The sequence below is a fragment of the Festucalex cinctus genome, chromosome 18, assembly GCF_051991245.1.
Source record: "Festucalex cinctus isolate MCC-2025b chromosome 18, RoL_Fcin_1.0, whole genome shotgun sequence".
Lineage (NCBI taxonomy): Eukaryota > Metazoa > Chordata > Actinopteri > Syngnathiformes > Syngnathidae > Festucalex > Festucalex cinctus.
Genome location: NC_135428.1, coordinates 13,129,007 through 13,143,479, shown reverse-complemented (window position 1 = coordinate 13,143,479; position 14,473 = coordinate 13,129,007). Strand labels below are relative to the sequence as shown.

The window sequence follows — 14,473 nt, the reverse complement described above, 5'->3', positions numbered from 1 at the left end:
GTCACGTGATTTTGTTAAAGCGGTACGCGCACCGACTCAGGGATTGCCCTGTGAGTTTGGCGCGTGCATCGGTGCATCGGGGTTGCGGATCCATCACTAATTATTATTATTTATTTATTGATTGATTGAATTTGTTACGTCCGCTTCTCCTGCTCAGAGACCTCCTAACCGTAGTATGAAGACTGAGCTGGCAGACTCGTTCTCTTGCTTCACAACAACTTTATTGTGCACTTTTTCCAAAAACAACCGTCCGCACACACACCAGCTCTCTCGCGCTGCTTTCCTTTTTCTAAAGCAACATCGCCCTCCTGCACCAAAGAGCGGCACTACATCAGTTAAAGGTCCAGGCTTGGCCTGTAACAAATTTTTATTATTAATTCAATCTCTGGCGTAATAAACCTATTGATTGATTGAATTTTTATGTATATTATTATTATTATTATTATTATTAATTCAGTCTGGTGTAATAACCTGATTGTTTGATTCATTCATTCATTCATTGAATTATTGAATTATTTTATTATCTGTTGTTATTGCTGCTGGACATGTAAATTTCCCAGAGGAAGCCGTCCCAAAGGGATCAAAGTCAAGTCAAAGTCTAAGATCTTTTATTTTGAAACGTGTCCCGGAAAACTCTCTCGAAGAGCTGCGTGACTTTTCAGGTAATCCCGGAAGTAACCACTCAAACTATCAGAATCGGCTAATTTACCAACAAGTTAAGTCATTCAGCATGTAAATTTCCTCCCCTAACTACTGGGCTGGCGTGTGACGACCGGAGATGAGCGTCACGTTGGACATACGACTGAAACGGGCCAACAAAGTTTATCATGAGGGTGTAAGTACGTCGAACGTGAAGTGATGCTAACGGGCTAAGCTAACATCTGTGTTTTGACAGAGGAGGCGCCATCCTGGTCTCATGACTTTCACCTCATGAGCGTTTCTTTCCACTCAAAAGTTATTTATTTTTTTAGTTAACAAGTTGAATCTTAGAATGAAAGTCGTTTCTACACCAGTGTGTCTCAAACTGTGGTCCGTGAGTTTTTTTGGTGCCAAAGAAATAATCGTATCATTTCATCTCCCAATGGGGGTGGCGTAATGAAACAAACATACCAAACTAATTCTGTATTATGCTTCTGAATGATACTGTACGTTAAACCAGTTTCCCACAGACTAAACCCTTGGTACTTTTATTCATTTTATCTGCACTGGACCTTGTGTGAATTTGATTTGGGATTCTAAACCAGTGATGGATCGGTTTCCATCTTCAGAGATGGTAGCGTGTTTGTCTATCATCGTGCAGGAGTTTGTGGCCGGCGTTATCGTCCTGGCGTGCAAGGAGGCGATGCAGCATCACGGCATCTCCCTGAGCATGGAGGGCCTGGTCAACCTGCAGCTGAGCTCCAAAAGCGTGGGTGTCTTCGAAGCCTTCTACAACTCAGTCAAGGTAACACAAAATGAACAGTAAAAACTGGCTGAACTCCAGATGTCAGCAGTGTCACAGAAACGGCAAGATTCACAGAAAGGCATGCAAATGGATGTCCATGGAAATGTGAAAAAAGCACTGAAACATTGAACGTGCACTCCAAAGTGTATTTGACATCGCTTCTGCAGCCCATCTCGCTGATCAGCTGCAGCATCGAGGTGGCCAAGGCCGGAAAGATCCCGGGAGGCAAGACCGAAATCCCTTTTGAGTTTCCCCTCAACGCCAAAGGCAACAAAGCTCTGTACGAGACCTACCACGGGGTCTTTGTCAACATCCAGGTGAGCGCACTGCAGAAATACACGGACTGCCTCTGTTCATGTCATTTCTCAGTATTTGTCCAAAAATAGTCCTCTTCTATTTTGCTTTAGGCACCTTAAGGGCTTTCACTTGACAAAAATTGTACTAATTTAAAGCAAAAATGTTGGTTCCATGCAGTACACTCTCCGCTGTGACATGAAGCGCTCTCTGCTGGCCAAAGACCTCAGCAGGAGCTGCGAGTTCATCGTGCACTCTCAGGTTGGGGAAAAGACACAACACAAAATATACAGTGCTTCCTCGAGATAAGAGTTGAAATCTTTCCATGGTCATGCTTGTATCTTGAAATGCTAACATCTCAAATGGTCTTTCCCCATTGAAATAATTGGGAATGCAATTCATCCATTCCAACAACTGCACTGAGATTTTCCTGCGTGCGCTTTGTCTCAATGTTTTAGCCACAGAAAGCCAACGTGGGCGCCACCCCGGTCAACTTCACCATCACACCAGACAGCCTGCAGAACACCCGCGAGGTAGCACAAACCTTTGGCTGCTTTTCTGTCGCTCGGTTCCTGTCAAAAGTCAAACTGACTTGGCTCGCCGTCTCGGTCGTCAGCGGAGTTTGCTGCCAAGGTTTCTCATCCGAGGCCACCTGAACAACACCACCTGTGTCGTAAGCCGGCCGCTGACTGGAGAGGTGATGGTGGAGAGCTCCAACGTTGCCATCAAGAGCATCGAGCTGCAGCTGGTTCGAGTGGAGACCTGCGGTGAGGCCCCCCACCTCGTTCCTTTAGCTAGATTTTCTTAGATTGATTGATTTTGGTCAGAAAATGACATTCGCTACAAAATCATTATATATAGTCTTTCGACCTCCACAACTTTTAAGTTTGTAGAAAGTGAATGGAGAAACTGAAATCAGCAAGAGTTCCAAGTTGCGCGGTGAGGGATTGTCCCTAGTTTTTTTACACTTCATGCACAAAGACCAGCAATTTCCAGCTATGTACATGTGAATCAAGAAAGATAATACTGCAAAAGTATCAAATAAAATCTGCTTGGATTGAGGTTTTAATTGGACCAATTTTTCCCCTTTGGATGTTGCCAACATTATACTATGCCCGATTGTAGCCAGTTTTACATTACAAGGTTGTTTATAGTTAACGAAAACTAAGTGATAACTCAAATTAAAATTGAAAAAGCATTTTCAATGATATAATAAAACAAAAATGCTTAAAAAAATAAGCGAAAACTAACTGAAACTACATCTTATGATTATACTAACTATATTGAAGTGTGCTTTGTTTTTGTCCTATACGTGAGCCTTTGGGGTTCATTTAAAAGTATTTTGTATTTTTGTACATGCATATAGCTACAGAGGAAGGAAGGTCAGTTGTTTACTTTATTACACAATACTAATACATTTTTTCTCCCCATCTTGCACTTGACAAATACTCCATATGTTTAAAAAAAACACATCAAACTGAAATAAAGAGTAATTATAATGCAAAATCCCAAACTACTATAACCTTGTTACATTAAGGGATTTTCTTGTCATGGATGTTTTGCTATGGCAAGTGGCACTTTTTTGCCTTCTTGAAGTCACATGATTTATGTCCAGAACACTTGCGTTCAATGTTTTGTGAATGTTGCCAGGGTGAATTTGGAGCATCCCCAAAATACATTGAAATGGTTCGCCTCCTTGAGCTTAGATTGTTATTATTATTTTTTAATTTCTTTTTAATTTGTGTTATGAACATCTTCCTGCGCAGGCTGCGCCGAAGGCTACGCCCGAGACGCCACCGAGATCCAGAACATCCAGATAGCCGAGGGCGACGTGTGTCGCGGGCTGCCCATTCCCATCTACATGGTGTTCCCCAGACTCTTCACCTGTCCCACCCTGGAGACCACCAACTTCAAAGTCGGTCAGTAGCCCTCGGAAGTTGAAGAATTACAGTACGTTTTATGTCAAGCCATGTTGGGCAAACGTTTCTGCTCGAGGGCTATAAGAGGTGCTTACAAAAAAAATCTTGAAGAAACGCGAGTATGTGCAGAGCTCCTAAAATGACGTGGGGAAAAAAGGTAAATATGTTTCGTATTAGGACAAGAAACTTTCTCATCCTAACGAGAAACTTAGGTCATCGTTTTTCATTCGAATAAGCAAGTTTTCCTGTAATGAGAAGCATCCATGTCACTTTAGACTCCATATATATGCAATATTTATTTGTAAATATTTACATGCAATAAATAGTATTTTCAAAGTAGAGTTCCCCACATTGCCAGCTGTTTGTTTTCAACCCACAGAATATGTCATAATAATTTGACTGCTTTTCACTATAATAATGTTTTACAGCTTTTTCCGTTTATAAATCAGCAGTATGGCATGGGGGTGTTTCGGAGCAAAAAAATGCGGAAAATTCACATTTTTTTGTGAACAGAAATGAAACTAAAGGGCTTTTGATGGCAAATAATCTATTTACTGATATACAACTAAGAAAAATGTTACTCCTGCGGCAGTTTCCAACGTGTACGTACTCTTGAGTGTCAAGTGCCTAAACTTGATGTGACAAATAAAAATAAATAAATAAAATAATGCATATTTTTTATTAACACATTTCAGACAAAAAAAATGTCTAAATAAGGCGATTGCAGCATGCTTGGTAAATACTTTGTGGGCTGCAGTTTAACCACTCAGTCTGCATGATTTGCTCAGATTTTGAAACAATTTTTCTCAGAGAAATTATACATTCCAAAGCCAGTCAGCGAACATGAAAAAGTAAAAATGTCATCTGTCACATTTCTCAGCTGCTTTTTAAAAGTGCTAATTTATCAACTTCACCACTAGGTGGCGCAACTTCTCCACTTCTATATGTAAATACAAGATACAATCATTAAATACCAAGTCTGGTGGCATTCAAGCATTTGTCTGCTTGTTTGTTTACTCGTAGAGTTTGAAGTCAACATCGTCATCGTGCTCCACGATGACCACCTGATCACAGAGAACTTCCCTCTCAAGCTGTGCAGGGTCTGAACCGGGAGGAGTTTTGTATTGACAAATAAACTGTTGAAGAATCAAGATTTGATTCATTAAATAAAAAAATAAAAAAATGTCTTTGAAATTGCAGGTTTTGCCCTTTTTCGGGTAGGGATGTAACGATATCCAAACATCAGGATGCAATATTATCACAATATGAAAATCACGATACGATAATTATCACGATATTGTCAGGAGGTTGGCGATACAAAAAAAGATCACAATATTGTAAAAAACAAAAAACACAATATTGTGCTTTTGTACATTACAGCAATGCATATAAACCTAGAATCTCTAATAACACTTAATATTGCTAATGAATATACACGTTGAGTTCCTCCACACATTGACTCTCTTCACAAGCATATTACATTCCCCTTCATCTGACCATTAGTGTGGATTTGAAACATAGATGGGCCAAAATATGCCTTGTTCAAATTAAACTGCACAAAAAAAAAATAGCCACCAGAGGGTGCTAGAACTGCACAAGTTGAAATCAACCTGACTTTTTTTTTTTTTTTAACAGATGCACTGCACATATTGTGACATGACGACAACGATATATTGTGGCAATTTTAATATTGCGATATCACATTATCGTTACATCCCTAGTTTCAGGTTTGAATGAAGCATTGAGGTCACATATAAGTTAACGCACGCTTATGTACATGTTTGAAAGGTGAACTAGCAACACCACACAAACTGAGTGATAGTCCATGTTTGTAGCTTAGCTAGTCACCGCCATCTGGCATGTTTGTGATAGTCGATTCATATAAAATACATGACGGATTGTTCAGTTGTCATCAGCGACACGGATAGCAGCACATCACGGACGATAGGGGGCGCTTGGGCGCATCTCGGGGTGCTTTCAGTTGGACGGCCAGATGCTTCATCAAGACGTCGTCAAAATAAGCCTCGTCCAGCATCACGGCCTCCACCAGTTTATCCGGCGTGCCAAAGTCAGCCAGGAGATTTTTCACCACGGGTACGATCACCTGCTCCACGTTGCCGAGCGTCTCGATGTCGTCGACGTGGCCCGGGCTGATCTCCTGCAAGGCCTTGGACGACAGATGCTGCAGGACCAGCATCAGGGCGTTCGGTTTTAGAGACTTCTTGCACTTCTTGGGCAGGCGCTGGCCCAATTCCGTGGTCAGCGTGAAGGCCAAGACCTCGCTCAAGTCCTGCAAGGACAGAGGTTCCGAGTCGGACATCGCCGAGATGGTCGCGCGGCTGTAGGGAACGGTGGAGGAACGTTTTTTGCCGACATCCTTGGCGGCCTGGTTTGACGTGCTATCCGTGGAGACGATGTCGTAGTCGTCGTCGTCCGAATCTTGGTCCGTGTTGAGCGCAGTGACGACCAGCTGATTGATCTCGCCGACGGCGCCAGATACTTCGTCGGCGTACGTCTCGCCGTCGTCCGTCTCCAGCCAGAGGACCAGCTGCTGTAAGAACCTCCAGGCGGCGTCCTCCATCATGGCGTACAAGACCTCGGGGGAGAACTTCTGCCCGCCGTCCCAGTTCTTCTTCCCTTTGCGTCCCCACAACACAGAGTCCGCAAAAGGTGTATTGGAGCGGTTGGAGGGCACCTCGTACACTTCGCTCTGACAGGACATGATGTACTCGTACAGGCGGGAGGTAAGGTCTTCAGAAAAGCCCGTCAGCTTTTCGTCCATGTAGCGCTGGATTTTGGCGGCGCGGGCTTCGGGTTCCAGCTTGCTGAGGTCTTCAAACAACTTTGCCACCATGTCTTGGATGGCTTCGAACTTCAACCTGGGAAACTGCGACAGTCTCACGTGTAAGGTGCTGGACCTGAAGGAGCCTTTAGAGTCCCGCCTGGCGGACTTTTGCTGATCTGGTAGGAGGCACACCAGGCAGCCTTCTTGGTTCTTGAAGGAGCGCTTGAGTCCTCCCAACATGCGCTCAAACTGCATGCGGGCAAAATTAAAGAAGCGCAACTTGCGTTGGTTGACGTTTGCGGTCGGACTGACTTTCTCTTGCGACGTGAAGAAATTTTTCACTTTGTTGGAGATGAGCTTCAGGTTGAGGTTGAAGCGCGTCAGTTTTTCCACGCGGTCCCCGGAGCTGCCAGTGGGCTCCTGGATGATACTTCTGGTGATGTCCAGCGCGGCTCGCTTAGCGCTTTGCGTGAGTCCCGAGTCGATGTCCACACTCGCGATCTCCAAGTCTCCCGGGTCGGAGTTTTGGCTGACTTTCTCCACGTCGATATAGGGGGTTACCGGCTTGGGTTTCTCGCCCTTATTGGCACGAGACCACTTTAAGAGGATTCCGCTCACGGCGTTGGTCATGTCGCCGGCTTTCATGGCGGAGCGGCCGCAAAGCACCACACACGGCGTGCGAGCGCGAGCGAACACCTGCCTCAGGTACTCCACAGCTTTCCGGAATATGGAGGCCAGGTTGCCCACACTGGACATGGTGCCGCGGACGAAGAGGGTGGGGTCCGACGGCCACTCGGTGGTCTTCTGTGCCACGGACAAGGCCTTCGTCACCCGGTGATTCACCTCCGACTCCACCAGCGTGGTGAGTTCCCCCGCTCCGTCGTACTTCTGCGGCGGGAGGTCCAGGGCGGCCGCAAACGTCTCGGTGATGCAGTCGCTCAGATTGGTACTGCACCCACCGATGGCCTTAATCACCTGCAATGGTGCGAATGAGTTTTTAGGCACAGCATCTTGCAAAAATGAGTAATATGAACTCGTTCATTGCCAGCCCAGTTAAAATTTGATCTTTGACGTCTACAGCCGTCAATGGCAGCGAATGGGTTAAAGATGAAAATGGACAAATTGGTACTGTGCTGCATCAAACTGCTCTTGGGGAGCACAAGAAAGCCTACAGTTTGCTGAAGACAAGACCACGATTGACATGGATAACCTGAACCATGTCCTGCGGTCTGATGAGACCAAAATATTTATTTTTTTGCTCAAGATGGTATTTCATTGGCAATCTGTGAAGTTTTGGTGAGCTCTATGCCCAAGAGGGTTAAAATGGTGCTGGAAAATGATGGTTGCCAAGGGCCACACAAAATATTTACTAGTGATAGACCAATGTTTTTTTTTTTCAATGCTGATACTGATGCTGATTATTAGTAGTCAAGGAGACCAATAACCGATATTTCAAGCCGATGTTCATTTGCAGTAAAAGAGAAAATATTAGCATCAAAATAAAGCTTTTTTATTTTTTTATTTTAAACATATAAAAAATTGACAGCTTTGTTTAAAAATTGTAACAAAAAATTGCAGGGAGCTTCCAAGGTCATCAGCATGTTAGTTTTCTACTGTAAATAAAGTTTTCCAAAATTTCAAAATTACTTAATTTGTTATTTTTTAAAATAGGTTTTCTCAGTGTCAGCATCGTTTTTCATAAAGTGGAAATTTAAATAAAACCATAAATTAAAGTACCCTGTATCTTACTGAGCGTCAAATGCATGCGAATGTAGCTAATTTGGGATATTCGTCAGTGTTCGTAAAAGATCTTCGGCCCGTTTGATAATCGGTCTATCTCTAATATTTAATTTATGAGCATAATTTGGACTCTTGTTTTGGACTTTATTTTGGACTTTTGTTGTGAGTATATGACATGTCATATTTATTAAATCTGTAAGTATGATCTGGCAGACCTTGCAGAGAAACTACCAAAGACTTTTCCCTCTGTTCATACCCGAGTACAGAGTGTGAATACTTTTCCCACCCGTTCTGACCTGAGTCTGAGACTCTTGTTCGCGCAGGTGGTCGCTGATGGCAGGCAGCAGGTGCCTCACCACGTCGGATGAGATCCTCTGGATCACGTCGCCGATTGTGTCCGCAATGATGGCCTTGGTCTCCGAGTCGGGGGTTCCCGCCACCAGCAGAGCCCACTGGGCCGCGGAGATCTGGTCAAAGCTGGATTTCACCAGCTCCAGGATGACTTCCTTCGGGAAAATTTCGGCCTCCATCTCGAGGTGGCTTGGACGCGATTTCACGAGTCGCGCGGCGGCGTCATCGATTTCTGACAACGCCTGACAACAGATGACTGAAAAGTCCAAATCTCAGTGGAAATGAGGTTTGCAGAGGGGGATACAAAAAAAAAAAATAAAAAATCAAAGTTTTGTGAACTTGAGACTCAAATTTGTTTCATTTAATGTGACTCAAAGTGGATTCTAAAGGGGGAAGAAAAGAACAGAAATAGTAGTCATATTTGTGCAGAATAATACCATAAGTGTGTGTTCTATTGATTTTGAAACATTTTATAGTCTAACCCTGTAATTTATACCGAATTCTCTTATTGCAAGTTATTGTAAGAAGCAACTGAAGACTTCAGTTTCCTTCAAAACCCACTGAAGGTGGGTGGACTAGCATGCTAACAGTAACCCACCTTCAGCATTGCTAGTAGTATTTCATCAATTCTCTTAATATTAGCCGTATATTGGTAATATGTAGGGGGAAAAAAAGTTAGAAAACCTGAACACAGGGTGAAAAGTCAAATTGTTATTCATAGGCCCTAGCACTTTGTTTGCTGTCTATATTCTAGCATTCAAAAAAAATTAATTACTACAGCATATTTTAAAACAATTTCCCATTTTCATCCACTATACTCTTGTTGTAAAATTTCACCTAATTCTACAGTATTTCAAGTCACTCTCCAAAAGTAATATTGATGCACTGTGAGCAGCTTTACATGGATGCAAGACTGCTTCATATTCATAATTGAGTAGTGAATTAAATGCGTATCTAAATGTCGGTGGGACTCACCTGTGTAGCCAATAAACACAGCAATTATATACAGGATTGTAGTTATTAAAATGGATGACGCATAAGAAATAAGATATTTGTGTGACTCTTGCCAGAGCTGAGTAACAAGAGGACTTAAAAACACAGGAACTGAAGTCGCGCACTCACATTCACAGTGTGACGTCACGGCGATTCATGGGCAACCACAGGCGGACGTCGCCCGCTCGCCGGTGACGTCATCTTTTGTACAAAGTTTGAAGGCCGACGCTGAACGTGTGGAAAAATTTGTGGACCAGAACCGATGACGTCACGGCGCGGGATTCGAAGCGACCCCAAGATGGAAGCGTAAAGTTTTGTTCCAAGGTGGGCGCCATCGAGGAGCTGGTAAGGAAGACATTCATTTTCTTCTCCGCCGAACCTCGACTCGGTTAAAACTATAAAATGAAGAACTACGACATTGTAAACAAACTTAACATGGACTGTAGCTAGCTAATTAAAACAACTGATATGTGCAAAATAAAGGAGGCAGAGTGTTAGAGTAGTCAAACGACATTTCATCACATTTTGAAATCAAAATTGTCCTCACACCTCAAATTACAAGTAGCCAAAGTCCAATGTTTTTCAATGTGTGTGGCGCTTTCACCGGGTTGAGCGCCATTTTGACTTTTGATGTTAAGGAGTTGTCAATTTCAAATTGTCCATTGTCAAAAGTTTTTAAGCCAATATACACTTTATAAGGTCACCTCGGAGAACTCAAGAGTTACAAAATGGTGGCCGAACGGACCGGCATGTGGACGACTTATATGAAATGCAGTTTTACTATTTGTAAGGCCCCCTTCCTGTTTGTCCTTGGAAGATTGACTTTTTGTATTTGTAATGATGTCACTGAAAAGATGAGCCGTGTTTTGGAGTCTTGAGTGTTTATAGCAAATACAGTACTGTAGTTTCAAATGTTGTCACAACAGGAGTGTCAAGTCCACAACAAAAAGGAAGAAAGGAAGGAGTAAAAGTAGGACACAATTTTATTCTAGTCACTGCCTCCGAACTTGCCACATTTCACTCTGGTGCATTTCAGTTACTTTACATAATAATGACAAAATTATTAGCACGCGCTCTATAACGGTTAAAAAATTGACAGCTAGCTGAAAGTGTGTCCTTGTATTAAGTTCTTCTTCTGCTACATGTTGTTAGCTGGTTCTTTAGCTTAGCATTTAGCAATAACCTGTTAACAGCAAGCATGTAACGCTACATGATATGCTAACTTATTTAATCTGCTGTTTTGGCTTATCATTTAGCACAAACTCTGCTGAGCAACTTTCAGTCTGTTTCCATTTTCATTAACATTGAGTTACAAGTAGCTTGTTGTTTTCCCATTTTCATGCTGTTACCTGCTAGGCTAGGCGCATCTTGGCAACTGGTGCTTTAGTTTTGCATTTAGCATTTAAGCTCTGCTGAAAATTACCTTCCACATTCTAATGTATTCTTATCTTTTGAATGTTTTTTTTTTTTTTTTTTTTTTTATATTTGGAAATTGTGTTTTGTCGTTTACGCACAATGGAGCTTCTATTCAATTTACTTGTGGTACAGTCACAGAAAAGCAATTTTGATTCTGTTGCCCGTTAGCATTTTGTTTCGCTTTTCATTCACTTGGAGTGTAATACCATTCATTCTGATGAAGGCTAGGCAATTAGTTTTTATTTTTATGAAAAGTATCATTTAAAAAAAAAAAAAAAAACTTTATTTACAGCAGGGGTGGCAAACTGCGGTCCTCGAGGGCCGGAGTCCTGCAGGTTTTATAGATTTCCCTACTCGTAATGCAGCTGATTCCAATTAACAGGCTCGTTATCAGGCTTCTGCAGAGCTTGCTGATGAGCTGATCATGAATCAGCTGTGTTGAAGAAGGGAAATATCCAAAACCTGTAGGACTGCGGCCCTCGAGGACCGGATCTCGCCACCCCTGATTTACAGGATTTCCCAGTCTTCTTAAATGCAGTAAAAGTACCAAACGAGTGTAACATGATTCTAGACTCGAGAAAACAACACCAGCTACTCTTTCTTGTAGTCCTCCTCCAGCTTCAGCTTTTCCGCATTGTTGAGGAAGGCAGCATCATTGCTGGCCTGGACTTTGTCGAAGAAGTTGAAGTCCGCGACGTATCTCCCGCTGGCCGTGCTGAAAATCACTGGCTTGAACTCATAACCCCACAGGATCTCGTTGGGCACGTAGGACGTCCTGCTTTGGCTCGTCGCCGCTGTGGACTCCATGGTGGAGTTGAGTGTCACCAGCAGCTCAAAGTCGCGGGTGAGCAGATTTTCTGCGCTAAGCCCTGCCAAGGGGCTGTTCTCGTCCAGGATGTGGTAGAAAGTGAGTGGCAGGATGAGGAACGGGCACTCGCTGCTGGAGTCCATCAAGAACTCCACCGAAGTCTGGTGGACTTGCGTCTTCTCGCCCTCTTGCGTGACGTTGGCGTGGAGAAGCTTGCCGGTGAGGTGGCACTGGATGAGCAGACTCTTGCGCATGTTGGCCACTCGGATCATGAGGCAAAGTTGCCCCTGCCGGCGGCAGACCACCGCGCAGCGGCTGAACTTGATGGTCTCGGCTCGCTTTTTAGGCCGCGCCAGCTTGGCCAGGAAGGCCCCTGTGACGAAGATCTCTGCCAGGCCGGTGATGACCAGCTGGGCCACCAGCGTGAAGATGGCCAGCGGGCAGTCCTCGGTGATGTAGCGGAAGCCGTACCCGATGGTGGTCTGCGACTCCAGCGAGAAGAGGAAGGCGCCGGTGAAGGTCTTGACGTTCTCCAGACATGGTGTGTGGTTGGAGCTGAGATTGACCTCGAAGTCGCCGTTGCCCATGCTGATGAGGTAGAAGAAGACCCCGAAGACCAACCACGTCATGATGAAGGTGGAGGCGAACAGGGTGAGCTTGTAGCGCCACTTCATGTCCACCACCGTGGTCCAGATGTCGTGCAGGTACAGCTTGACCATGCCCTCCACATTGTTGATGCGCACGTTGTTGCGGCCGTCTTTGGACACGATACGCCGACGGGCTTCTGCTTTCCTCACCGCCATCACGCCGCAGGTTTAGACACGCTCTCGGGTTTATAAGACAAACTGCGGAAATAACACAAAAACTGCATTAGTAAACGCTGAGCAAATTTCTTTGGAAGTTGTTGGTTTCAATTTCAAACCGTCAAAACAAATCAAGACCAACTTCAATGCGGCTCGGCCTGTTGCAGTTCCACTCTAGTCCTGTAGGAGTCGCTGTGCGTGTTTCAAACTTGACTGTCAAACCAAATCAAAAAGACGACGCGTTAATGTTGTTGCAGTACCGCTTAAGTCCTGTAGTTTTTTCTTTTTTAAAGTTTATTCACCCTCCATGTTTCAAACTTGTCGACTCAAAACAAATAGACAACATATTTAGTTGGATCATCACACCTAATGCTACGACTATGTAGCATGTATTTTAAACTTTTGCAGACTGTCAAACAAATCAAAATGACTTGTCGACTGTGGAACTGAACCGACTAAAAAGTGAAAAAGCATAAAAACATAGACTTAGCTGGCACATAATTATGCGCTGTAAATAATTAAATAAGCTACTGTAGTTTGACCTGAGGAAATAGTCAATTAGTTCCAGCTGTAATGACTCAGAGTTAAAAATTAAACTGTAGAAATAAACTATTGGAAAGTTTGTCTACTTTTTCATTATGCAGTATTTGCCCTTCTACATATTTTAAACATCTATGAAAATTGTAATCAATACAGTATCATTTGAAAATAGAAACTCATTTAAAAATTTCTGTGTAGGTTATGTAGGGAGCAAATGTTATTTCTGTTTTTATACAATAATGAGTGCATTTCATTTAAGAAAAAAAAAGTATTAAAACAAGGAATCAAACCATTCAGGCCTAATGTCAAACTGCCTCAAAAATAAATATGCTAATAAACTATAATATGCTTTTCTTCCACAATTTTTATTATTACACTGATTACACCCAAAGGTGTTCAATTGCTATGAACGTGCCTATAAAAAATTCACCATAGTCACTATAATGCCTAAAAAACATTATATGGTCCGTCTTGGGTCAAAGATTGCAGTTTTTTTTTGGTTGAAACTAAACTTAACTAGTGTCGTAAACCATTGGTGGAGAAAATTGTGATGAATTTGTGGCCTTTCTCACCTTCTGAAAGCGTCTTCTTCTCTGGGTCCACCTTGGGTGTGTTAGGACTCTCGTCCGTCAACGTTTCCATTCGGTTGTCGTCTGAGGAGCTTCTTTCTCCTCCCATATGAACTTTAGCACACTGTGGAAAAGATCCAATAATTTCCCGCCGCTCCTCTCGTGTACCTGTCCACTTGGTGGGGGGGGCCTCAGGCGAGACATGATGTTTTGTTTTGGCAGTTTTTGTTTTACGCTTGTTGTCGCTTTAAACATTAGCCCAGATTTACGTCAATCCTACTTTGAAGGTCACCAAGGAACTGATAAATAGTGGTCCTGCAATTAAAGATGTAATTTTTTTAAAAAGGTTTTTAGGGTGAATGTCACATTTAGTTTTGTTCCTTTGGCATTTTTTTTTTTTTTTTGCCAATTAGATACACAGGAAGTTGCATGAATTAAGAAGCAAGAGTTTTGCAGCGTCCCAATATGTTTGTCATTGTCTCTTATTATCGAAGGACTGGCATGTTTTTGCTTCTTCTGTAGCTTTTTTTTTGTGTGTGGTTAGGACAAGATACCCAGGAAGTTGAGTGAATTAAGCAGCAAGAGTGTCCCAATACTTTGTCTTTTGAAAAGATTGGCATGTGCCTCTTTTTTTTTTTCTGGCGTCTCAGTACTTGTTATTGTGACCAAGTGAAGTTTTTACGGTCGTAGAGCAGTTATTTTTTATTTTTTACACATAGTTGATAGTAGTGCTAAAATGTTATTTAAAACATTGTCCAAACATTCAAATGTTAGTGCATTATTTGTTCCAGGGCCAAATGAATAAAATTTC

General features: G+C 42.9%; 3 protein-coding genes across 7 annotated transcripts; 1 reads left to right on the top strand and 2 right to left on the bottom strand.

Annotated features, from left to right (window-relative positions):
* The first annotated feature begins 633 nt into the window (after positions 1 to 633).
* On the top strand, positions 634 to 4,851 carry vps26c (VPS26 endosomal protein sorting factor C). 2 transcript variants are annotated; one of them, XM_077505928.1, is made up of 8 exons: positions 634 to 835; positions 1,301 to 1,444; positions 1,612 to 1,761; positions 1,919 to 1,999; positions 2,197 to 2,271; positions 2,355 to 2,505; positions 3,505 to 3,657; positions 4,681 to 4,851. In XM_077505928.1, exons 1-8 carry the CDS (start codon positions 779 to 781, stop codon positions 4,761 to 4,763), a joined length of 894 nt encoding a protein of 297 aa, XP_077362054.1. In that variant the 5' UTR covers positions 634 to 778; the 3' UTR covers positions 4,764 to 4,851. The 2 variants fall into 2 exon arrangements, with proteins under 2 accessions (XP_077362054.1, XP_077362055.1); XM_077505929.1 differs by having other exon boundaries at positions 645 to 835; positions 1,269 to 1,444.
* Positions 4,017 to 10,376, bottom strand: LOC144006848 (uncharacterized). 2 transcript variants are annotated; one of them, XM_077505920.1, is made up of 4 exons: positions 10,076 to 10,376; positions 9,509 to 9,868; positions 8,479 to 8,916; positions 4,017 to 7,417 (listed from the first exon to the last, which is right to left on the bottom strand). In XM_077505920.1, exons 3-4 carry the CDS (start codon positions 8,710 to 8,712, stop codon positions 5,570 to 5,572), a joined length of 2,082 nt encoding a protein of 693 aa, XP_077362046.1. In that variant the 5' UTR covers positions 8,713 to 8,916; positions 9,509 to 9,868; positions 10,076 to 10,376; the 3' UTR covers positions 4,017 to 5,569. The 2 variants fall into 2 exon arrangements, with proteins under 2 accessions (XP_077362046.1, XP_077362047.1); XM_077505921.1 differs by having other exon boundaries at positions 9,656 to 10,376.
* A 786-nt stretch (positions 10,377 to 11,162) lies between these two features.
* kcnj15 (potassium inwardly rectifying channel subfamily J member 15) lies at positions 11,163 to 13,840 on the bottom strand. Of its 3 annotated transcripts, none has more exons than XM_077505925.1 (3): positions 13,666 to 13,840; positions 12,673 to 12,766; positions 11,163 to 12,595 (listed from the first exon to the last, which is right to left on the bottom strand). In XM_077505925.1, the coding sequence occupies exon 3, from the start codon at positions 12,551 to 12,553 to the stop codon at positions 11,534 to 11,536; it is 1,020 nt and encodes a 339-aa protein (XP_077362051.1). In that variant the 5' UTR covers positions 12,554 to 12,595; positions 12,673 to 12,766; positions 13,666 to 13,840; the 3' UTR covers positions 11,163 to 11,533. The 3 variants fall into 3 exon arrangements, with proteins under 3 accessions (XP_077362051.1, XP_077362050.1, XP_077362053.1); XM_077505924.1 differs by having other exon boundaries at positions 12,696 to 12,766; positions 13,666 to 13,839; XM_077505927.1 differs by lacking the exon at positions 12,673 to 12,766.
* Positions 13,841 to 14,473: the final 633 nt, after the last annotated feature.